The following is a 26,664-nucleotide window of genomic DNA, read 5'->3' as shown; positions in this document are numbered from 1 at the left end:
GCTCATTCAGACGACATCTACCCACCGCCGCCTTTTCAGGGCACAACCCATAATCAAAACATTTGCACAACGACCAAATTTAAGGAACATTTTGCATTACAAAAAAAAGACTGCAAAGAAACGAAAACAGGAAGAACAACGCGACGACCTTTATGTATAAAAAAAACCTATCTCAAGGGACACGTCCAGTTCATGAATGAACAATACTGACGGATGCACTTTAAAAATGCGTCCTTTGTTGTGAACCAGTATACCGACTGCTATAATAAACGCAAACCATGTGGTTAAATAAGAATATGCTGAAAAGCTGGTGTTATGTAAAAATGCGGCTGATTCGATTTTAATACAGGGCGCTGTGTGATCGGCACTTGCTCACAGGATATTAAAACACCTTGTAGTATTAGCTACAGGGGCTAGCTTTCGCGCAGGGTAAATACGCCTGTGCATTCAGTGAATGGGATTTTAACTGAACAGGGCTGCCTGGCAGGTACGTCCCTTTCTGACTGACATTCACAAATTCAAAGGGCATGTGCAGGAAACCGGGGAGCGCGGTTTAGGAGGAGCCAGCGACCGACAACGCCGCTTTTCCTCCCGCGCCCGTGTCACGGTCTCAGGCGGGCTGCTGTATTAACATGGCGCTTGCCTGTAGCCTCTCGGAGGAGATAAACAAGAGGAGGGGAAAGCGGACGAGGATGGATTTCTTCGCGGTCAGGGGCAGGCACGATTATTATAAAAATCACACAGAACCCAAGCTACTCCCCACCCCCACCAAGACAGCTAGACCGGGATCAGGCGAGGAGGGGGTCGCCCTTTATGAGGGATGAAAATGAAACTAGATGTGACCCTGAACCACAAAACTAGACGTAAGGATCACTTTTAAAAAAATGAGACGTATAGATCATCTAAAAGCTGAAGAGATTAGCTTGCCATCGATGCTAGGATTCTGGTGGTGCTAAAATAAAGTTGTAAAAATGAAGTTCTCAGCAAAGCATATAATCAAAAACATTTTGATGCATGCAGGAAATACAAAAATACTTCATATCCTTACTTAATATACTAATGATTTTTAGCATAGCCTAAAAGAAAAGTACTTTTGTTGGCTCTCACATGTACACCCGTACAACTTAATACTGTTTTTGTCGTCCAGGGTCACGTATATGTTACTAACGTACGTGTCCGATCTGTCTAACACGTAATGCCCTGGCAAAAGCGCTCGTTAAAAGACAAAAACAAAGCGCAGAGGCGACACGTAACGTGCCAGTCCAGCCCTCGATCTCCATCCGCTCGCGGAGAACTGAGAGGATAAGAGGAATTCCACGACCTCATTGCATATTTATACGCGGGTGGGCGTGGCTTCGCGGCTCGACTCGGCCAATGGCGTGGCGGCGGCGGGGCGAAGGCGTTTCGGTCTTGTTCGGAAGAGAAGTTCTCTAACAGCGCGAGCCCAGCACTGCTCAGAAAAGACAGATAGAGAATCAGGCGGCTGCAAAGGGTGGCAGTACGACCCTCTTTTGGGGGGGTCTGATTATAACAAAATATATACACACATATATGCATGCCCAGGGCCGCAAGATAGCTCATATGCCGATTGTAGATATTTTAGCAAACATCTAGAGGTCTATCTATACATTTCAAAATGCCTATTTTACTTTTTCTGATAGACACGTCCGCTTCTATGAATCAGCGCACTTATTTGGGTACGACGTATCTGGACATTGCTAAAGGCGCGGTTGAGATCTTTATGAAGGTAAAGCATAATTTTACCCCGACTTTTTCAGCTTGCTGTTGTACCTTGTTGGAGTTAAGGATCCCTATGGCAGGATCAGTTTAAATGAATGTGTATTGTTTCGTTTTCTTTAACAGCTGCGTGCCCGAGACCCGGCTAGTAGAGGCGACAGGTACATGCTAGTTACATTCGATGATCCACCATACGGCGTAAAGGTAAATAAATACTACTAAATTGTGCTTGTATGTGGTTAAAGCGGAGATATTTTTTTCTGACAGTGAGACTCTACTGTCCCTCTGGTTCGTAGCATCGGGTCAGGCGGCCTCCCGGTGACGAAAACGGCTAATTTTTGTTAAAATATCCGCAGACCCGGAGCAGCGCAGCCTCTGAACATGGCGGACATTTTGCTTTTGTGTTGGGAAAGCTCTCGAGCGCTGAGATGGAGGCGGAGAGATTTATTATCCACTGTGACGTAGCGCGTGACGCGTGCACGGGCCAGCTCGGCCCGGATTGGACAAGCGGCCTGCCCTCTGTCTCGTGCCCTCCTCTCGCATTCTCATTGGCCACTGTAGCCTGAGCAAATCAACACGATTTGATTTGTGCAACAGCCATCAATAAGCAAGCGAGGAGATGCTTTGCAGGTTTGCGTTGCTCTTTATGACAGAGAGGGAGACGCTTGTGAGTTGCCCTTGAAAACAAGCATCAACTTCCTTCCCTCTCCACCCCTAGTGCATTCACCTCCCTCCCATTCATATTTAAAATTCCCAAACAGCAAACAGGTGAAAGGTGGCGTGCCTGTCACATCAGGTCACTCAATTTAATCAAACATAAGAGATACCTATAACTGCTGATTGCTCACTATTAAGCCAAAGCTTGCATATAAAGCATGAACCACAGTGACTTCATGCTGTAGCCTCACTAAGTGCTTCCTGTACAAAAACAAACAAGTGCTGCTAATACAGTAAACCTTGTATAGAATTTAGGAGGCGTTTTGCTGTTTTCATTTGTGACAGCCATTCATACTTTACTCTTTAGGGATAAGGATAGCAAGGATAACCGAGGGTCAGTGAGTTGATTGTTAGGTCGAGCATTTACATGAACTGTATTCAAAGAAACTCTTTACTCAGAGTACTAACTGAATGTAATGGAAGTCATGACTTGCTTAATGGATTACTTGATCATTCTAAAACACAAGGGCACAAGACTTGCATGCATTACTTTATTTGGCATCAGCTACCTATTTTTTTTTTTTTTTTTGAGGAGGCAGTGACAGTTCTGGCACTTGTATGTACGATTATGAGTTATGATAATCTATTGATGTAACTTTGTAGTATGCATAAGGGCCAGGATAACATCCAAATATAATAGACATTACTTTAAGCAATTTTGCAACTGAGCCTGTGCTTATATATATATATATATATATATATATATATATATATATATATATAAAATGAACAAATATTATTAAATAATAATTATTATATAATAACATGTTATACTAAATTGTTAATATTGTAATATCTTCCAGTTTATAATTACTGTAATGACTGTGTACTTTTGATTTATGAACTAAAGCAAGAACATGTTAAGTAAAAATTTTGTCGTGCACGGGTCTTACACACATTATGTAGCTTATAGAAACAAATATTTTCAATCCAGTGAATTTTGTGAATCAGAGACTAGTCATGAAGCCCCTGCGACACAGATTCAACCAGTGGTCATTTTCACAAAAAGCTTGACATTTAACTGATTATATTACACACATCTCTTAAACGCAATACCTCCTAGTAAAACATATTTCATAAGATCCCCCCAACTCTTTCATTTTGCACAAATCACACAAGCTAAATGATTTATTGTGCCTTAAAAAGAGCAACATTTACAAAAAAAGTGACTAATTCTGAGCAATATTACTTTGCAACTAAAATAATCATGGAATGTAATTACCAAATGTAAAAATATTTATTTTTTGACATTTAAAATCCATTTGGCTCAGTTTTGAGCCACATGCTCAAAGCCGCCTGGGTACAATCAACAGAGCTGTGCTTTTTATGACAATAGGGTTCGTGGTGTTTACCAGCATGCTTAAAATCCACACCGCTGTCAAAATATTAGATATAACAATAGTCGAAAATGAGCAAATAAACCTATTTCTTCAACGGTTTTCAGACCTTTCCCTCCCTACGTTCAGCAGCATCTTGACTTCATACACCGCTCTGCCGGTTCTCTTGGCGTGCCATTATATTGGATGTGGGAATTGTGGTTATGTGGTCACTTTGCATGGCCCAATTTCAAAGTATCATCCATCTTTCTCCCAGCCTGGAGTTGAATCAAGAGCTGCATTTACTGACATGTACATGTGACGTAGTGCTGCCTGGGTTCCTGTCTTCTTTGTTTGTGGTTTGACATTGACAATGAGAGTAGCTCTGTGCTTTAGCAGTTCATTAGTATGGACTATCTGGCTGGTAGCCAGTTACTCTCTTGGGGGGTTTTCTTACTCCACTGCTTGTCATGCAGTTTTCCCACCCTGTTCCAGTTTATCCAAGATAATCTGAGGCTGACTTCCAAGTGGCGCTTAACACTATAACTACTTTTCCTGCTCATACTATACACCAGTGATTAGCAGTAGGCATATGGCATGTTTTAGCCCATTTTGAATGTGCGAGTGGCAAATGCTTGGCATTGTTATCCTACCATGTCTTTGTTTCAGAAAGTGTTATGAGATGTTATAACTGCCCTATTACATAAGCTCTTAGCCCTCTCTGAGCTATTCGTGGCCAGCTTGTTTCTCCTGTTTAAAAAAATAGTTCTCAGCCAGGCAGTGCCTCTTCAGAATTAGCGAGCAGGCTAACCCAGTTCTGGACTAGAATACACCGGGCAAATACCAGCCTAGCAAGAATCTGGCCTCTGTATCTGACAGAGTGCCTTTTTTATTTCCCGTCAATTATTCATGAGATTTTCAGCAGCTAAACAGTGAAGAGTTCCAGTGAGCCTCGAGTCCTCACAAAGCTCTCTTTTCCTGTTTGTGTGGCTCTCTTGTTGTCTGAGCCTCGTCCAAACAGAACATTATTCTTAGTCTTGCCTATTTTCTGAAGTTGACACAGTTTTTGCCCTTTGCAGTTTTCTTAATCGATTACTTATCGTTGAAGCGAAAGGTTAGAGATGGAAACGAATTAGTTTTGTTTTAAACACTGTGCTGTTTCCTTCATTGGTTTATGAGGGCGAAAGGAAAAATGCATGTACTGCATTTGTGGTTTACACCATGCATGCAAACACCTCTATATTACATTATATCTAAACTTCTACATTTTTACATGACTCTATCTAACATTTGGACACTTTACGAATGTCATTGTGTTATATAACAAAGTCTCAAATCAAGTTGCATATAACAGAAATTAATTTTTTTTGTCCATCTATTTAAAAGTCCACAAAACCAAAACATTCAAACCTGGATCTCAAGCATCAAGCAAAGAACTGTTATGATGAGCTCGATTTATGTTTGTTAATCAGTGTGATTAAAACCCGATGCACATGGACCACATTTACAGTGCAGTTTTTGTACTTTTTTTATGCATTTATGCATTATGCAAGTTTTGAATCTCTGGACTTTCAATGGATGAACAAAAGTGGGTTGCACTTGATTTTACGGTGTCCTTTTAAATTTCTGCCTATTGTTAATACTATAGTAAGTACAGGTAAGATATATAACAAAGACACAGTAAAATAAAGTGTTACCCAAAAGTATTTGAATTTGGAACGACGTGAGGGTGAGTAAATGAAATATTATATGAAATATGAATATAATATGAAACATATTAGTGGATCAATTTCATAGTTAATGTGACACTACCCGTGGTTTCTCAGATATGACACTTGTGTGAGCCTGAGGAGAACTGACTTCTTAAATGCATTGAAATGACATTGGAACCAAAATGCAAAAACCTAAATCTAAATGCAAAAATAAGTATGAAAAATCAAGTTAGTTTGGAGAAGCATCATTTGTTAGCCACTTGATATTTTATTAGGCAATGCAATTAAATTCATATATTTTAAGTGTGACTAAAGTGTCCAGATAACCTTAAGAGTCACTATACATTCACATGCATTGTAATGCATTTTGTTGCAGCAGAGGAATAAGTAATCAGCGAATCCTGTGACCTTATATTTATCCTGTCTCATGCTTTATCTTGCTCTGAATCTTACGAAATGGGAGTGGTTAAGGTCTTTCTTCATGACAAATAGACAGGCCAAATATTTCTAGGGAGATCCACAGTGTTGCTCCTCCTTCTTAAACCTCATTCACGACATGTAACTGAACATATACTGTGTGCATTTCTCTGCATTGGCTCTATACAAGTAGCTGACAAAAGATGATTAGCAAAGTTAATTCACTCAGAGTCAAAATGAAGATCTATTTGCCAGGAGCCTGATGGTCCCTCTGATCAGTGCTTTGGCTGGTTAACCAGCTCTCATTCCATTAGAGTGACAACTTTAGTTCCTGCCTGGCCTTTATCATTACACATGACAAGCACCACCCTGCAGACCGCAGACGTGTCCCTCCTGCAAAACTGCGTGGATGTATGTAACTGAGCTCAATGGTTATCTGTGATCAGCTCAACCTTTAGGCAATAGTAGAGATTAAAACCTCTGACAATGCAACCTGATCCTGGAATAATACTCAGGCCATAAGGGCAGTCGCTTAACCCGTGTGAATCCAGCCCGGGTCGTCATGTGCCCTTTCTGCTGTGATGATTCCTCCTGAAATCACTAGAGCTGTGTTTATATGACTGCCGCTTTCCTCAGAACAGGAGCTTAATAGGGAACAAGTCCTTATCTGTCAGTTTATGTAAAACTGCTCATTTGTCTTGCCACCTGTCCTGCATTTGGCAAGGAAATGCAGTGCCAGGTTTTATGGTACGCTAATTCTGAAAGCAGAAAAAAGAAAATGCATTATATGCTGTATGTAACTGAACAACAGCTTTATGTTTGCCTAACATAATGTTATTGCTTTCTCCATTCTGCTCTGGGGGCACATATATGGACGAATCTTATAAAACCTGTCAAGATGATACCTGGTTCATATTTCACCTCAAAATCAAAAGAAAAAAATTTAAATACATTCATCTAAAGCATAATAGAGACCATTGAAATTTTTGAGATAATTTTTTTCTTGCATTGTGACATTATTTTAATGGCAATTAAGCAGCTTTGCTACAGTGCATGAAAAATTAGGATTTATACAACATGCATTACGGTAAGGAAAATATAATATCTAAAAACTAGAAATATAATCTAGTTACTATTTAGAAATATCTAGGAATAATACTTTACAATAATGGGATATTATTGCACATATATATATATATATATATATATATATATATATATATATATATATATATATATATATATGCAGTGTGTGTGTGTGTGTGTGTGTGTATTATTCCTTATTACTTTTGGAGTGAAATATGGTCTGGATATGCGTTCGTGACTAACCTGTATGTGGATTACAATGTTTGTTCTTTCCTCCGTTGGATCGCCGTCAGGTTTTCATTCTTTAAAGAAGGGTTTGAGTTTACATTTCCTCTGTTAAAGCTACAATTAGGGTATTATCTTTTTCCTGGCTTATTCAGTGTTCACATTCCTTATTCTCTCCCATCTTCTTCTGCCTCACTGGACAAGGGTGTGATTAAAGGAGAGTCTGATTGCAGTCACACTTCTTCAGAGCCAATAAATTGTTAATGCGGAGGGAAAGAAAGACGGATGGGGAAAAAAATAGAATTACTCTGTTGCTTGAATTATTGAGTGCCAGTTAGAAGAGCTACCGCTTGAATGGGTTTTTTTTTCCATACATGGATAGAGACGTACACTGTCAGGACAAATCTCTGCCTGCTTTGTTCTTTAATGCTTCCCAATACACATAAATCTACCCACACACATGTGAAGCTAAACCACCTCGGGATCTGACCTGTTAAGTCTTCTCTCCCTTGTGGGGATTTACAATATATGCATGTTTATATAATGTGTTGATTTATTCACGCTGAGTACGTTTCATGTGGAGCAGGAATCATTTTGTAAAAGCAGATTTAGTGAACTATTAACCCCGGTTCTTTTCTGAGCATCTGAACTCATTATGCTGTTGTTTTTACTGTGTTTGTTTTGAGTGAGCAGTAAAGTAATGACTGTATTCTTCTGATGGGAGGGGTAATGTGGGTCAGGGACAGACACACACTAACCACATGTCTCTTAAAGATAGTAAAGCCTTATGTAGTGGATCTGTCCTGCTTCTTTCCAGCATTCATATCATGCGCTAACATGTACACGTGAAAGTAAACATACATACTCCTTCAGATGCTGTGCAAAGTTTGTCCCGAGGTCGTTTTGGGTCTTAATTGTCTGGCTGTACTTTCACCATACTTGGCTGTCAAGAGTTGATGTGCTTAACATGTGCTTAACCCTGCTGTGAATTACACAAAATGCTGTAATAGTAAAGTTCTTGATCTCGCTTGGTAAAAGAGTGATTGACATATAATAGTTTTTTATGTAATGGTTTGCAATTGATTACGTTTCTAATAGTACATACAGAGGCCTTCAATGTGTTTGGTGACGCTTTTAAAATACGAATGTCATTGTATTACATAAAAAGTGGCATGTGCAAATAAACAGTGCTTTTCATATATGTGTAAAATTACTGTGCAGATGTTTCATTTGCATTTAACAACCACAAAGATCTCATAATTATTTTATCTGTTCTAAAAATTTTGCTCTCATAATTTAAAATGAAAGTATGCTTGTACTAACTTGATATTTTGTTACTTTTAAGTGTGACAAAATGTCTAAATACACTACTGTTCAAAAGTTTGCGGTCAGTAAGATTTTATTGTATTTTGCAAGAATGTATTATATTGATTAAAAATAACAGTGTAGACATTTACTATATTGCAAAATATTTTAAATAAATGCTGACAACACACAATTTCCACATAAATATTAAGCAGCACAACTATTTGGCTGCTGTGACGTCACACATTTTTACCATATTTTTGCTCAGATGTGACCGTACGAGACCTTTTTCCATAAATGTGAAAAAAAACCTTACAAGACTTTTAAATGTTAGAGTACATCTTGGGTTCAGTGTATAATTGTCACTGTCTGAATGTTTAGTGTTGCCGAGGTTATGTGGGGCTGGTTTTCACATCATCTGTGTGTATTTCCTGTATATGGTAGGCGGGTTGGAAAGAGAATCATGCCACATTCATGAGCGAGCTGAAGAACCTGCAGGCGTCTGGACTGACTACACTGGGTCACGCTCTCCGCGCCGCCTTCGACCTGCTCAATCTCAATAGACTAGTCTCTGGCATCGACAACTATGGTCAGGTAATAATATCTTCCTTCAGCATTCATAGAGCCAAAATAATTTTTATAACAGTATAATAAACATCTCCACACATAACAAAGAGTAGACATTGAGATAAACACATCTGCCTGATTATCAGATCATTTTAAAGTGATTTTCAGATCATTTTTCATTATGGGTAATGAAAAGTTCATATTTTGGTTTTGGGAGTCCTGAACCACAGGTTGACATGCATTCAAGCAAGGTCAAAAACACTTTTATTGTTTTATAAATTAATTTATTTTTACCTTACTTGCTCAACGACCTCTCCTTTGCCATGCTAATCTGTGGTGATTGGTGCATTGGTCTTATTTACATTTCATCATGCCTCTAACGCCCGAGCAGTTTGTGAGCCCTGCTTTGTCTACAGTGTTACCAGGGAAACCGCTATTTTACTCCAAAAGCGTCGCCTAGTGGTGAAGAATAAATTAGCATTTTCATTCAGACCAATGCGAGAAAAACAACTAGTGTGCGGCAATGCTAATGCAGGATGTTACACTGCATGAAAGGTAATTTTCCAGAAACCATAATAGGGGTCATTAATCGTTACCTTGCATCCAGCCTTGAATGTTTTGCCATTAACAAAAACAATTTTTTTATATATTTTATATATTTATGTAATGTAAATATATATTTGCAGAAAACTCAGTGTGTATCAACATGTTTCCTTCATAGCAAAGTAGCTGGAAAGAAGCCATGACTCAAAAATAACCATTTCACAGCACATCTAAAGCGTGCCAGAAGGCATGAGAGTGACCCAGCTAACATATGGGAAAATATTCTGTAGTCCAAAGCATTAAACACGATGCTGCCCAGTGCTTCAAGCAGCACCATCCGTTCAGCGAGGCTTTGTAGTGGAGATGCTTTCATCAGTAGTGACGGGGGTCCTCTTAACTCGGGAGGAGAAATGGATGTAGCAACATGCAGAGATTACAGAGCCAATTTTGTGGGGTTTTCGTCTTATGAAACAGTATTTCACAAGAGCGCACGGGCATCAACACAATTTACTGTGATTTGTGTTGTTTCTTCTACAGCATCAAACATAGCAACGTTTAATTGGATTATCTGTAATTCAGAATACTCAGATACTTTACATGCACACATTAAGACCATGCTGGATTACCTAAAATAGGAGACATGCAGTCTGAGATAACCCTGAGGCAGTGTGCTAATCCACATGCTCAGTCTGCATGCGTGAGGGTGAGTGCTGACCCCTGCAGTATGGACTGAGAGAATGCATCTGGTGTTCACTCACTATTTACTGTATAAACTACAAATAACAACATCTTTCAGGTTTAATGTTGCTGTGTCACATTTTTCTCAATCGTGTATGATATATATATTTAAGAAAAATATGTAATGGTTATATATTTAATATATATTTATACACATATAATACATAAACAAAGATGTGCCCGGCACTGATATATATATACGTATCCACAAAAGTCTTTTACAACATAGATAATAAGAAAAAATGTTTCTTTTTTGGAAATCAGTGTATTAGCAGGTTTCTGTTTTCTAAGACGAAAGTTATGGCTTCTGAAAAATTAGTTTTGCCATCACAGGAATAAAATATGCATTTACAATTAATAACTGTCAAATAGAAAAGAGTTGTTTCACAATCTTATTTGCTCCAGCATCTCCACAACCATATATTAGACAAGCAGTTGGATGGAAAAGATATGGATGGAAAAGATAAATGAGCTTTGGATTTTCTAAGAAATGTTCTCCTCTCTTCTAGGGTCGGAACCCGTTCTTTCTGGAGCCATCGGTCATTATTACGATCACAGATGGAAACAAACTGACACACAGCTCTGGGGTGGCTGAGGAGGTGAGGGACAAAAACACAGACATGCCAACATTTTTTTGATTAAACTGTCCTGACGAATAATGTTACGCACCACAGGCGGTGTGTCTTTCTCATAAACCCCAGTGGCATCTCACTTCTTGTTTTCTCTTCCTTCCTCAGCTACACCTGCCCCTGAATTCCCCGCTGCCGGGTAGTGAGCTGACTAAGGAGCCGTTCCGCTGGGACCAGCGACTCTTCGCCCTGGTCCTGCGGCTGCCAGGAGTGGCCGTGCCTGACAGCGAGCAGCTGGGCAGTGTGCCCACTGATGAGTCTGCTATCACCCAGATGTGCGAGGTCACTGGAGGTACAGCCAATCAGTTGCATTTTTAGATGCAGTTTAAAATATTTATCAAATAAACCTTCCCTGGCTCCTGAGACCCAGATTCATATAAACCGTTATTTAGATCAAAGTGTTGCTAGAGCCCGTTTAGGGAAGCTTCAGTCCTGCGCCCCTCTAAAAATGTGCAATTAATCTGTCAGCCTCCTTACAAATCTGTGATTATGTGATTGCTCTTCAGCACAGCTTTCACATACGAACGCTCTTTCTTCCAGTGAAGCCACAAAGTAAAATCTCTCAGTCTTAAATAAACAGTTTGTGAAACAGTAAAAAATTGGAAGAATGTTGGTAACCTGACCGTTGACTTGGACAAAAAGCAATTTTTTTTACAGAACATTTTCTTTAATGTTCCACAGAAGATATAAAATCAAAGAGCTTTGTAACAATACGAGGATGTCTAAACTCTAAGATAATTAGTGATGTCAGCTGGTTAGGTTGCTGAAAGGAAGTAATCTGTTGCCGCCCACATATTTTCTTGTGTGGTTGAGTTTCTTCGGAAAATGTTTCTTGTATTATATTGCTTTGGAAGACTTCCTCCAATGCACTTAACTTCTGTAAGCACAGTTGTTGTTTTTTAGCTGCTTTTTGCTGCTAATGCAGCTAACTCTTTGCTGGTTAAGGATGCTCAGTGTCATAGCTGAGCTATCCACCTGTATTTTCTAATGTCATGTTGCTGGGAAAACTCTACAAGATTTGTCTTCTCTTTGTGCAGACTGTGATCCAGCTCGTCCTTTGTCGTCCTTTAGGCAGCCCTGGCACTGCCACAAACTCATTTACGTCCGTCCCAACCCCAAGACGATGTTTCAAAGGTCACTGGCCAATCCCAGAATCCTTCTGGCCTGACCAGAACTCCCCACTTTGGTAAATGTCTAGAGTCCCGTCCAAAAGGTTTTGAGTGGAGTCGTAATACACTTTGAGAAGAGCGGCCCCGATCCACCTGTGATAGGTGAAGGTCAGTGCTGATTCTGTAATGTCATGTTGCTTATTGGGAAAACAATTAATACACAGATTTGTCTTCTCTTTGTGCAGATGGTCTTGTGGATCCAGCTCGTCCTTTGTCGTCCTTTAGTCCGCAGCCCTGGCACAGCTGCCACAAACTCATTTACGTCCGTCCCAACCCCAAGACGGGCGTTCCTGTGGGTCACTGGCCAATCCCAGAATCCTTCTGGCCTGACCAGAACTCCCCCACTTTGGTAAATAATAACCTACAAAATAGAGTTTCCTTAGAGTCAAGACCAGATTAGTGGGTTGTTTGGTAAACTGTTAACCTGTTAAAAATAGAGTTTGAGCGTATTTCACAAAGCGTTTTGTCTTCTCTTTGTGCAGAGTGGATCCAGCTGTTATTATCCTTTACTGTCCGCAGCCCTGGCACATGCCACAAACTCAAACGTCCGTTCTGAGTTAACTGGCCAAATAGAATCATTCTAAATAAACTCCCCCACTTTGGTAAACTAATAACCTACAAAATTAAGTTTGAAAGTCAAGCAAAAGATTTTCTGTAACAATTAAAGGTAGTTCAAACTTTACTTTTAACAACAAGGTTAACTGCAATTTATAATAAACTATGGTTCTACATTAGTTAACATTAATGAAAATATTTATAGTTCAAATTAACAGAAGGTAGCAATTTATGAGGTTCCATTAGTTAACATTGGTTTATGCATTAACTAACAACAAGCAATACATTGTGACAGTATTTATTAATCTTTTGCTAAATTAAAAAGTTGCTACATAAACGGTTAGTTCAACCCGGGTAATACTTTAGACAGAGGGGGAAGACTTGTTAACTATTAACTACAATTTTTCCCTCAACAAATTCTTAAGTTGAGGTTTATTAATAGTTAGTAAGGTAAGGTAGAATATAGCATTAATATGAATAATTAGCACTAATAGATGGCTAATATTCCAGTAATATGCATTTTAATAAGCAAGTAATAGGTGTAACCATATTCTGTAAGACCATATTCTATAACCCTATACCAAATACTGTACCTAAACCTAGCATCTACCGTACTGACTATTAAAAATCAGCAAATTAGGAGTTATTGAGGCAAAGGATATAGATTATGGTATGTTACTGGAGAGATTTTGACCTTAAAATAAAGTGTGACCAAAAACCTATAAAAACTGTAATAGTATTTAAAGAATAAAACAGTAGCGCAGTATGTTGCACTGATTGGTGGGAAATGGTTTTAAAACACAGTTAAATGTGTTAAATCTAGCTGAAAACACTATGGAATTGGCTAAAATATTTAATGAGTGAGCACAGAAGGACTTTCTGCGGAGCTCTGGGACCTGGCAGACATTCAGCTGCTTCTTTCTGCACATTGAAATTTCACAGGATCCTTAATAAAACGGAAAAATACTAGGATTGCAAAAAGAGTTTGTATAGGTGTATTAGCATTGGCTCATCCGAGCCGAGTGGATGAAGCAATTTATTAGTCAAAGGTAGTGACCCCTACGAACTAAAGGTTAGCTTTCATCTTGCTCAAGCAGTGCTAATGAATGCGGATGAAGATAAGGGGGCTGAAAAGAGTGGTAACATGAGGAAAGGCTTCTCTGTCCTGAGGTTTCCCACCCCCTCACTGTCTATTCTCTCTTAAACAGTACACTGTAGAGACAGCAGCTGGTGCCATGCCAAAGTGCCACAGCTCAGCTCAGCCTGTGGGCACTGTGAGAGAGCCACTGCCAGCAGAATAAGACTGCTGCAGCTCGCCAGGGCTTTAGCACTTAGCGCTAGCTTAACATGCGGTCATTTCCTTCCTGACATGCTCGCTGTCAAGTCTGCAATATTGTGAATCAGTAACACAACGGGCTTGGTTGCAGACGGTAACACTGGCGGCGCCCAAAAAATTAAACTTAAGCAGGATGAAGGCTCTTTTTCATACTCCTAATATAAAGTCAACGTTTTATTTGCTGTAAAACACTCCTTTGGTTTATTTAGTGCTCAGTCAGAGTGTTGTGAGATTATCTGCTCAGGGAATGAACAGCTTGTGTTGTCATGTGCCTGTAACACATGGGTCATTACCCACTGCTGCTGTGATTACAGGATGAATTGGCCATCTAACAGATATATCTTTTGAAAAACCCATTGTGAGAATGTATTATAGAGGATTTCAGTTTTCTCTCTCTCTCTCTCTCTCTCTCTTTTTCTGTTTAGCCTCCACGATCTGCCCATCCCCTGGTGCGCTTTTCCTGTATCGACTGTGAGCCGATGGTTATTGACAAGCTGCCTTTTGACAAATATGAGCTGGAGCCTTCACCGCTCACCCAGTACATCTTGGAGAGGAAATCTCCTCACATGTGCTGGCAGGTGGGACACCTTTTCACAAAACTATTTAATCTGATCTGTATGTAGCACGCCATCTTTCACAGCCTCCAGACTATTGTCTGCGTGGAGCCAGGTTTCACAATGATAGATGTCATGGCGTTAAAAAGAGCGGAAAGAAACAGTGGGTGTTTAGATTTTCCACATTTACTGGAATGTAAAAAAGCACAACACAAATTGCATGTAACTTCAGTTTAATGGCTTACACATTTACAGTGTACGGTTGTAAAAGTCCTGCATTTAGTAACTGGTCAAACAGCAGCTGGAATGAGATTTTGTTGTACAGTTTTTTTTTTTTTTTTAATTCAAAGACAGCGATAGACCATACCGTTTAAAAGTTTGGGGTCAGTAAGATTTTATTTATATATTTGTTAAGAAATAAATAGTTTTGTTCAGCAATGCTGGATTAATTTGATCAAAAATGACGGTAAAGACAATTGTTACAAAAGATTTCTGTTTTAAATAAACATTGTTGTTTTGAGTATCCTGAAATTTTCATTTTTAAAATAATAATAATAATGTTTCCTAAGCAACGAATCAGCTTATTAGAACGATAATCTGTTTAAACGATATCTGAGGCTGATATTGTGAGCACTTCCTCGTGTTTGTCTACCTCTTCGTGATAAATCGCTTTATTTATCCCCAAAGTCGCTTTGGATAAATAATGTAAATGTAAATGTAAATCTTACAGATCCCAGGCTTTGTAGTAATCTTTCACGTGTGCATGTGTTATGCAATAATTTCCTCCCTGATGTCAGCAGATGCTTATCTAAACTGACTTACACTATAGAAAACTTGATAATAGAGGAACGAACTATATAGTCAGTGCCACGGTAGTAGTCCAAAATACAGAGCAATGTAAAGTGCAATAGAGTAAAATTTAAGAGTACAATTAAACCAGGTTTTAAATAAGTACCCTAAATATAGAGATTCATGAGTTCATACATTTCTTAATTCTTGTCACCAGTGTTACTAATACCAGCCTAAAAAAACAAATAATAAAAAAACTCTCTCACTGAAGAAGTAATCAGTCAGCCATTACATAAGAAAAAGAAAGTAATTACAAGCAAAAAAACTGTAGTTGGGCAAATAAGACACTCTGCATTCTATAAAGTAATACAGAAATATATATATAAAAATATATAAAAACACTGCATATTCTCGAAGAGTGTAAATGAAATATATATTTCTTAAGTGATTTAGTCATAATTTCATAATTTCAGCTGAAACAGCTCAGATTTACATTTTGGTCTTGGATTGGGCTTAGCCTTGTCTGAGAAACCAGGGCTTTCTATTGTTGTTTGATTAACCTGAATGAAAAAACAGCTGGAATATTAGACTACTGTAACTTTAAGAGCTGCCCGGATCCAAAATATCGTTCCACGTTTTCTTTCTCAGCTGTTTAGCTTTCTCTGTTCACTTAAGACCTAAATTACTGTGTTTACAAGGATACTTGCGCACATGAAAGTGTGAGTACATAACCATTCAATGCCTATAAAGCAGCAAAAATAACTCTGTTCAATACCTCTGCGCTCTATGAGCACTGTCTTTATGTCCACGCACTTCTCTTCCTCTCAGACAGCATGCACATGTAGCAAAATGATTTCCGATAGCATCTTAGCAACTGAATAGCAGCATCCTAGGATCATGGCAGCTAGTGTCACTAGCATTTTATTCAGAAAATCTAAAAACAAGTTAATTTGATCGTATTAATTAATTCATCAGACTGTATCTGCAGTCACAATATAAACAGTCGAGTCGTTATAAGCTTTTTAACAAGAATTTGTGTCAAAGGAAATTGTGTGTTTTAATTGATTAATCATAATGTTCTTACAGAGGCATAAATAATCTGAAAGCTGCTGTGACTGATACTGGGCCATGAGCATGGCATGATCACTTTTGGAGAGAAGATAATTTTATAAACAGAATTGTTTTTGCCAGAACTCTTTTAAGTCTGAAATGATGACAAATGGTCTCTTGAGAGCTATTACCCGGATCATTTAGTTTCTTGAATGAAAGAGGGTTGACAATACTGCAGTAAGATTAAAGGATATATATATATATATATATATATATATATATATATATATATATATATATATATATATATATACACAATACATATACACACATATACATACATACTTGCTATAAATACCTTAGTCAGTACCAGGAAATGTTGTTGCAGCTTCTTTTGATTTATTTTTCCTACTCATGCATTTAAGCTCATCTAAAAATACCAGCATATCGGAACATCTGTGTTTGTTCTTTTACCATGGTTACAATTTTACATGATTACACGCCTCACTATAACTGAAGGTAAACGATAGATAAATTAGAAAGTGCATGTCCATTTATAAGCATATTTAGAGGCATTTATAGCGCACTAGTCTCTGTGGAATCCTGTCACCTAATGAGCCGTTAATGAATGGGTTTTGTCTCTGAGAAACAGTTCGATGTGAGAGCTGATCTCTCAGGAGACACCAGACAATGCTAACCCCTCTCCCTTGTCGCCCAGGTGTTTGTGAACTGCAGCGGTAAACACAGTGATTTAGCTCACCCGTTCGGCTACCTGAAGGCCAGCACCACTCTCACCTGTGTCAACCTCTTCGTCATGCCTTACAACTATCCCGTCCTGTTGCCACTCCTCGGTACGTGTGCTTCCTCACAACGCATTTCCAGCCTTATCCCATTAATGACCAGCCTTATTTATTGAGCTGCTAGTTTTTTGTAGCACGTTTTATACGCAGTGGTGCTTTGTTCAGCCACGATAAAGAGAATTTAGGAATAATTTAAGAACAAGGAATAAAAATAATAATTGATAAATAATGTAACTTAGAAAAAGAGGCAAATGACTAAAACCTTTATAAAAAGAAATGAATACTTTTATTCAGCAAGAGTGTTAAATTGATTAAAAGTCGTAGTAAAAGCTAGTTAGAATATTTTATTTTGAATAAATGTGTGTTTTTTCACTTTTTGTTCATCAAAGAATCCTGAAACTAAATTAAGCAGCAAAACTATGATGTAAAATGTTGATTTAAAATTTTAAATTGTAATAATATTTTACAATATTACTGTATTTTGTGGTTAAATACACACAGTCCCGTAAAGTATGAGAAAAATATACGTACACCCACCACAAATCTTTGAATGGCAGTGTATTATTCTGTAAAATAATATTGTCTTCAGTGTTGATATTTTGCACAGAACAGAGTTGGGCTTTTGAAATGAACTATGCTTTGGATGAAGTATATATGAGCTCTGCATATTCAATTCAGCTTTGCATAACATAAATGAATTGTATTTTAAATATGGAACAATACCGCTTTTTTGTGATCAAATAAATATAGCCTTAACGATCAGAAGAGACATCTTAAAAAATCTAAAATCTTACTTATCCCTAACTTTTGAATAGTATATACACACACAAAAACACAAAGAAATAAAATGAATGTCATTTTAAAATAATTACATTAAATATTAATAAAACATTAAAATAAATCAGTAAAATAAACATAAAAAGATATTTATAAAAATAAAAAAGTAACATGTATGTCTTCATTGTGCTGCATAATTTGTGAACAGCTTTTGTACATTTTTCATTTCCTTCTTCTGGAGAATGACTTATTTTAGTCCTGCATCTCTTATTCTCCTTACAGATGATTTGTTTAAAGTGCACAAGCTAAAGCCAAACCTCAAGTGGCGACAGGCCTTTGAAATGTACCTGAAGTCCATGCCTCCTTACTTTCTCTTGGTAAGACACTCTTCACTCCTAAGGCACCCCAAAGATACACAGAAGTGTTCTGCTTACAGAAAGACAACATCTTTGTGCATATAAAGTAATGCAGTATACAATACACGGGCTGTTAGATGCACTCTAGGGTCACTTGTAATCCAGCCCTCCTTATGAGCTGTATTTGTTCTATAGTCTGTTAACAGCTGTAATGAGGTCAAGGATATGTGCTCTGAGTGCAGATTCACCCTGACTGTGTCCTCATTTTCACTTCCTTTGTCTCTGCTTCTCCACTCTTCCTCTCTTTTTTTCTGACTGCAGCCTCTCAAGAAAGCGCTGAGGATGATGGGAGCCCCAAATCTCATCTCTGACAACATGGATTGTGGCTTGAGCTACAGTGTCATTTCCTACCTAAAAAAACTCAGCCAGCAGGTGAGCGCGCTTTAGCTGCTGGCAGTTAAACCTACGCAGTTTTTGCAAGTTAAAACAGCATTCAAGCTCATGACTTTCCCTTTCAATGTTCTAGATGACATATTAAGATTGTGTTCAGTCAGTATCGCCTCCTATCTGTGTGAGGCCTGAGTGATGCAGCTTTTTAAATCAAGGTGTGCTTGATTTTCTAGGCAAAGATTGAGTCAGATCGTCTGATTGTGTCTGTTGGGAAGAAGCCTCCTCAAGAGACGGGTATCAAGGTTAAGAATCACTCGAGTGCCCTGTCTCTGGCACACCGCTGCGATTTCAAGCAGCTCCTGCAGGGCATCACAGGAGAGGTACCCCTCCGACTCATCGACATGAACTTCAAGGAGTTTGCAGGTTTCCAGATTGCACTTCTCAACAAGGTACAGACAGTTTGATTGGTATTAAATTACATTACTGGGTCTATTTGAAATCAATCACGTCTCAGTTCACGTTTGGCCATCGGAATGAAATTGTGTAATTAATATGAAGAGTTTCAAAACACTAAAAATTCATTTTGATTAAAGGAGTAGTTCAACCAAAAATTTTTATAAATTTTTTTATGTATCCTGGCCCTTCCAAGCATGTTAATGCAGGTGGATATATTTCAATTACGACGTAGGCTTTTTGGCTAACCTGAGACTCAATGTGCAACTTATGTCGTACGTCGAGTCAGACGTCATCCAAGACGCTCAGTCAGTCAGTTATTTACATTAGAATTTTAAAAATAGAAATATTTTTGTTACAAAACCATATCGATCTGCTTCTGAAGACATGTGATACCCCCCGAAGGCGTATAGGTTAGATTTACGTCGCAGTACTTGCGGATTTATCCAATTTACGGAGGTTGAAAAAAAATAATGGCCGCTATCCACCAGCATTACCATGCTTGGAAGAGCAAGGATACATTTTTTAAAAACTCTGTGTTCGTCTGAAAGAAGAAGTCATATACACCTAGGATGGCTTCAGGGTGAGTAAAATATGTGGTAATTTTCATGTTTGTGTGAACTATTCCTTTAATTTGAATAATAATGTGTTTTCTTCACCAAGAAAGTGGCAAGATGAAAACCACTTATTTTAGTTTCACATAACTTCTTTAGGTTATAATAAAATGTAAAAAATTCTAATCCAGATATTTATATTCAAAGATTTATTATGAAAACAGATAATTTTTTCCCACATTGCAATAAATCCATGACTCTTTTGGAACCAAACCCTCCATATGACGTTTGCATCTTTTAAATTGTATTTTCTTGCTAATTCTGATGAATACTTCTGACTAGACATCGAAGTATGACTCGTTTAAACCTATGTGATTTTCTTTAAGTTGGGTAAAAATGTAACTTCTATGTACTGTAATCATATCCTCACCTTCTCTTCAAGGATTTGAGGCCCCAGGCCTATAGGAACGCTTATGATATTCCACGGCGGAACCTTCTAGATCAAGTGACTCGGATGCGTTCCAATCTTTTGAGGACAACACAGAAGCTAATCAGAGGCCAGGATGATGGTAATTGCACCGAAGACAAAAATTACGTTCCGCTAAGTGGACCTTCGTAACTGTTCAAACGTGAATTGCAGTTACATTAATAAAATTTTGGCAAATTCCCACAGCCGAAAAACAGCTGTTATCTATTGTTGGTATATGTAGCACAGCTCACACAGAAGTCACTTACAAACCAAGCTGCTTTCTTTTGATCAATGTGACCAATCCATGAGATTAACGTAAAACTTAAAATTAAATTCACAATTAATATCTATTAAAACGGACAGGTGATATTTTTTTTAATGCTAAATATTTATCCACGATTCTGTAGATTCCTTGCATAGTATTCCAGTGGGGCAGATGGGAAATTATCAGGAGTACCTGAAGATGATGCCGTCACCTCTGCGTGAGATTGATCCAGACCAACCTAAACGACTTCACACATTTGGCAACCCATTCAAGCAGGACAAGAAGGTACTTGCATGTCTGTCCCATGGACTGTGCTTTGTATTGAATCATTTTAGTGTTCAGACCTAGTTGCTTGGGTGTTTCAACATCTTTCTCTCTTCTGATCACTGTAATCGAGCTCTTGATCTTTCGAAAAGTCATAAAAATGCTATCGTGAATGTTTTCTTTTGATGAAGAAAGAATGAATTTTGATCCCCCACTACAGAAGTTCACCCAACTGTGATGACTTTTGCTTCTGAGAACCCCGGAAATGTGAAAAGTGTCCACTGAAGTGCCTTAAGTTTTCTTTCTTCCTCTTCTCCCAACAACAGGGAATGATGATCGATGAAGCAGACGAGTTTGTGACAGGCCCGCAAAACAAGAAGCGGGGTAACACTGGGGATCTTAACTCGGGCACTGCCCTGAAGAGGAGGAGGAGTATGTCCCCTCTGCTGCGCCGACCTCAAACTCCTCCAATAATAACCAACCATGTCCTCAGCAAGGGCCCCGCGGGGACTCAGGGCCAGCAAGGAATCATTAAACCCATCCCACTACACAAAGGTAAAGTCCTCTGAGTAACAGCTGACTGATTTTAAATCCTTGCTGTGTATTAAATACTTACACACAGCATGCTGCCTACTGTTTTTATTAATTGCGAGAGGAACAGTAGTCACTACTCCATGCTTTCAAACAGTAGTGTGCTACATTGTTGTCGCAGGACCTCATCAAATTGCATGTTTGTAGCATCCAGTTATCATCTTCCAAGTAAAATATAAGTTATACTAAGGTGTCCTTGTGACAGTGTAATTATGCAATTAAATTCTATGTAATATAAACTAACAACATATACTTAATTTAGCGTTAGGATTAGCATTTGGTTTAGCGACAGTTGTATGTATTTATGCATAATTTACTGTTATTACCATAATAAGTACACGTAGTGTGTAACAATGACACTATAAAGTGTTACCTCTTTATAGTACCACTTTGTTACGGGATTATAGTAGTAAGTGGTAAAAGGTTTATTTTACAAAGTGGTAAAAAATGGCAAAATACAGTATTTATAATTTAGTAAATAAACTGTTTCATAATTTTTTTAAGTGGTAAAAAAATGCAAACGAAGAACAGCATTTATTTGAAATATCATCATTATCATGTCTTTACTATGACTTTTGAGCAGTTTAATGAATTCTTCTTGAATAAAAGTATTCATTTCTTAAAAAAAAAAAAAATTTCTGACCTCAAACATTTGAATGATAGCGTATGTGCTTTGTAGTGCAGAAATCACGCGTGTAAAATATTAGTACGCTACTCCAAACAGTCTTGCAAATATTAAGTGTATTGAAAAACTTAAACGTAAATATAAGCAATAATATGCTGAAACACATTTTCCCCTACAGGAGCTGAGGGAAACAGTGTAGGAGGCACGGAAAGCAACGGGGAGCGAGTGCCAGGCGGGGAGGCTGGAGACGGGTGGCCTGGAGGAGTGGATGGAGAGGGAGGAGGACCTGCGTCTGTGGACGACGGAGGTGACGCGGAGACACCAGACGGCGAGGAGGAGAGAATGGGCCTGGAGAACTGTCTGGATGAGAGACCCTCCGATCTCACACCGAACTGTGAGGACCTGAGTCCTCCGGGCCAGGAGGGGGTGGTGGAGGGCAATGGAGAAGACGCTCCGGCACAGGGCACAATTCTTATGATCCCCCTGGAGGGGAGTAACGCGGAGCTGCGCACTCGAGTCCTCAAAGAAGTCCGCAAGCCCGGCCGCAGTGAGTGTCTAGATATAATACCAAATGAATTATTCAGGACCAGTCGTTTCTGTATTCTCTTTGAATTATTCTCTAGCTTTAATCGAGTGCACTTGTACTGCGAAAGAGGGTATGTATTTGCAGGAATTAATGAAGCCGAACTGAATCGCTAATCCTTTGCGCAGATTATGAGGCGATATTCCGGTTACTGGAGGAGGTGAAGGGGCCAGTGTCGGTGCAGAGGTACTTTATTCATCATGCCATCAAAGAGGCAGCCAGGTGAGAGCTCTCTTCAAACACCCACAGGCCTTTCATGGCGTCAGCATGCACTGACTGTACAAATAAACAGGTTTCCTAAACACTCCCCCAGTCAAATGTCAAGCAAACAAACAGATACTTCCCCACAGGTCTTTTTACATCTCCCCTGCATTGTTGTTTTAGTTTGATTTATGTGATATATTTTTATATTTTCAGTTTTCATTTTAGTAACTGCGCGTTACGTGCCACTTGAGTTTCTATTTAGCTTTAATTAATTCTTATTTTTATTTCAGTCAGTTTAGTACTTTAGCTCAAGGTAACATTTCTTATTTTGATTTAAGTTTAAACTAAAAAGAAAACATCATTTACTCGCTCTCATGTCCTTACAAACCTAAATATCGAAAAATAAATGAAGATATTTTCATTAAGATTCTCCATTGAAAGACCTGGTAATCGAAACATAGGAGATCCAAAAAGGTAATAAAGTTTTTGAAAAACATATCCAACATCATGTGGTTTAATCCTGGTTTTAAAAATATAATCACTTTAATTTATTCAGTTTAGTCTTCAGAGTGAGTATGATGACAGAATTTTTAGGTGAACTATCCCTTTCGCATCTAATATTTATATTTCTAATGTAGTCTTTAGTTTTTGTTTTAATAAACAGTATCAACACTGGTCATCTATTTCTTGAATGTTCACTTATTTGTTATCATTGTATTCCTCTACTTTATACTGTTCAGTGCTTTGATACAACCTGTGTTGTTAAAAGCGCTATGTAAATAAAAATGATTGATTGATTGTTTGTCTTTACTATAGTTGAGTTATAATTATTTGAATTTATAATTATCAATTTTTAAATATATGTAGAGAAACAGTTGATTTAGGTTGAACCCATATAAGGTCACTTTCCTCGATCTCATATAAAATCATTATAAAATCAACACCCCTCAAAAAATAAATACATTTTGAAAGATTAATGTGTATCGTAAAATTGTTAGTGGAGAATCTGACTGACAGTGCTGTCTTATAATAGCACCAACATATTTTTCAAATAAACTTACTTTATTGATATTAAAGTATTTTTAGCCTAAACTAAATGTTCTTACATTCGGGCTTCAAAGAAAAAAAATATTAATACGGAATGTTTAAGACATTCTCTGAAAACTGAATTTAACTTCTCAAATTAACTTGTTAGTATGTATAGTATTATAAAGTAAAGCATAATGTCATATAATCCAGCTAAATAACTCTCTCTCTCAGGTTTAAGAAGCGTGTGCTGATCCAGCAGCTGGAGAGCGCTCTGGAGGAGATCGAAGACCGACAGATGCTGCCCGCACAACTCAACAACGTCCACAGCAGATAGTGAGACGTCACATCTCCGAGCTGAGAGACGGAGACAACAGAAGCGGCAGAGCGTGCCAACTGAGCACACGGGCCGTCCCATCAGCCTCAGCACTCTGCTTTAGGAGGGAGAGGGTGAAGCAGAGAAGACGGAGGCCCGTCTGGCTCACGCTCCGGTCCAGGCGCTTCCAGTTACTGCATTGTGTCACAAAGAGAGGGCTCACAACGGAGAGGTTTGACAGGAGGCCGGTTCCAGGCCTGAAAGTGGCCGTAATTTAACCACGAGATAATGAATAATGAATAAGCACACTCCAGAAAAGCCAAGCCTCATCCACTGTGTGATTTTTACAGGGTCATCCGAGGCAGAGGTCAGCGTCTGTCACTTGAAGTATGTTTATATATTATGTCTGTGCGTCCACTGTTATTTGGCGTCGATGAACAGTTCAGATCTGATAATGGTATGGAACATCTATGACGGATTTGTGTTTGCATGAAATGCCCGCAAGTCAACACGGCTGGACCTTTAAAAAGCAGTCTGGATTACACTATTGTAGACTCGATAGCAATAACCCTACAATCATCAGTTTCGCCAAGCTCAATTTAACCACGAAAAACACGTTTTTAAAGCAGATTTTTCAGAAGAACATCCTTATGACTTAATTGTGAGATTCGGTAGCTGGTCGGTTGTTGTATCCGTGGTGATATGTCAAATAGATTAGCATCATTCAGTGTCCAATAAGCAATAGTGTCCATTGAAACACCCTGTCCAAAAAGAACAGCACGCTTGGCTCGTCACACCAATGGGAAATGCCAACTATGGTGGGAAACGAAGCGGTCCACAGCAGAGTTTTGATTCTGTCCGGTATGACATATTTCGTCATCCTTCGCTTCTTATCGGGGGAGAAGACGACTTTCATTGCACAGACGCAAGTTACATTAGTGACCCCGTTCTTGTTTGTTTTGTTCATTTTTAAAAACAGATGTATACTACTTTTTAATGTTCATAAATAATATAGATTATTTTTGGATGGTATTGCTACAAGAACATAAAAATATTTTAAGAATTGTATAAAACATTTTTTTAAGCTGATATTATATAGACAAAGTTTTATGATTTTTTTATGAAAACGATAAAAAATAATAAAAAATGACAAAGGAAATGTTTGTATCGCTGTGTTATTTTATATATGATTTATACAGATTTACACATTACTGTTCAAAAGTGTTGGGTCAGTTATTTTTAAATTTTTTAAGAAAATATTTTTAGTCAGCAAGGATGCATTGCATGAATTAAATGACATTTAAACACCTTTAAAAGATCTTTGAACATTCTATATTAAAAGAATCCTAAGTATATGAATCATTAAAAAAAGTTAAGCAGCGCAACTAATTTATTAATGCATTTTAAAGTGTATTGAACTGTAATCATATTTCACAATATTGATTAAATAGTCTTGTTGAGTAAGAGGGGGAAAAACGCAAACTTTTTAATGGTAGTTTATGTCTTCAATGCTGATGTTTTGCACGGCACACACTTAGTTTCTGGAATGAACTATGCTTTGGTTAAATTATATAAAAGCTGCTTAGAAGACTTTGGGATTTTATATTGTTTTTGGTTCTCTGTCTTCTAAGTCACTGGACTCATTTTTCTCATCCCTTTAGAAAATTCCAAAAACACTAGAAGCACCCTGTAAGCAGCTGAAGTCTTCCATCTTGTCATATTTTTGTACCGAAGCGGCGCTCCTGCATTTGATTGCCTTGTCTCTTCTAACACCTGTATCTCTCACGTTATTAATAGACCTGATCGTCTATTATAGGGTCCACCACATGTTGCCGTCTCCTGAGCTTACACATTTTCCCATCACAGCAGATGGTGGAATCTGGTATACACCGCGTAACGTCACAGTACTTTTTATCAGCCTCACAATGGCGTTGCTGTATTGTAACATCACACCCTACGGTTAAAAAAACAGCATTATCAAAACACAACTACAACTATAGAAACGGTAGACACGATCAAACATTTGACCAATTACAGATACCAGTCTAAAACGTTGCGTTTCATTCATGTTCATGTCAAAGCAATGCATTTACTCTAAAGTCGTACTAACAACAAACAGACATCATCCCACAAAAGAAATATGATCTCCGTGCTTAAAACAATGTCACACAAGCAGCAATTAATGCCAGGAGAGGAGACTAAACAGTGCTAGGATAAGGGGGTTGCCATTGCTTGTACTTAGCAGGTCTCCTCTAGCAAAAAAAAGTGGCTTAGTGAAGGATTAGTATAATTACAGGCTTAAATCGGACCATTTCAACTGCCCATTCTCTGCTCACAGAAAACAATGGGTAACCAGGTTGACGTACCGTGCCCATATATGTCCGTGAATCCAAGCATAAAACTGTTTATAGCACAACATAAAAATGTTTTGGCCAGTTAGCAGGTCTCAGCATTGCATAACAATGAGATAGTAGAATTTCAACATGTTTAGTCAAACAATCCGAATACACTGTACTTACAAAATAAAAGACTTCATCCAAATTGCA

The 26,664-nt window shown here is 38.2% G+C and overlaps 1 protein-coding gene across 1 annotated transcript; it reads left to right on the top strand.

Annotated features, from left to right (window-relative positions):
* Positions 1-1,441: 1,441 nt before the first annotated feature.
* On the top strand, positions 1,442-25,271 carry ints6l (integrator complex subunit 6 like). The gene is made up of 19 exons (XM_043256927.1): positions 1,442-1,747; positions 1,864-1,941; positions 8,960-9,109; positions 10,873-10,962; positions 11,101-11,297; positions 12,064-12,094; positions 12,191-12,269; positions 12,347-12,510; positions 14,478-14,630; positions 17,164-17,296; positions 18,305-18,399; positions 18,700-18,810; positions 19,002-19,217; positions 20,218-20,344; positions 20,652-20,794; positions 21,100-21,328; positions 22,168-22,536; positions 22,701-22,794; positions 24,037-25,271. Exons 1-19 carry the CDS (start codon positions 1,637-1,639, stop codon positions 24,137-24,139), a joined length of 2,673 nt encoding a protein of 890 aa, XP_043112862.1. The 5' UTR covers positions 1,442-1,636; the 3' UTR covers positions 24,140-25,271.
* The last annotated feature ends 1,393 nt before the right edge of the window (positions 25,272-26,664 follow it).

This window comes from Puntigrus tetrazona, chromosome 14 (genome assembly GCF_018831695.1).
Source record: "Puntigrus tetrazona isolate hp1 chromosome 14, ASM1883169v1, whole genome shotgun sequence".
NCBI classification, from domain to species: Eukaryota; Metazoa; Chordata; class Actinopteri; order Cypriniformes; family Cyprinidae; genus Puntigrus; species Puntigrus tetrazona.
This window is presented reverse-complemented; position numbering and strand designations above follow the sequence as displayed.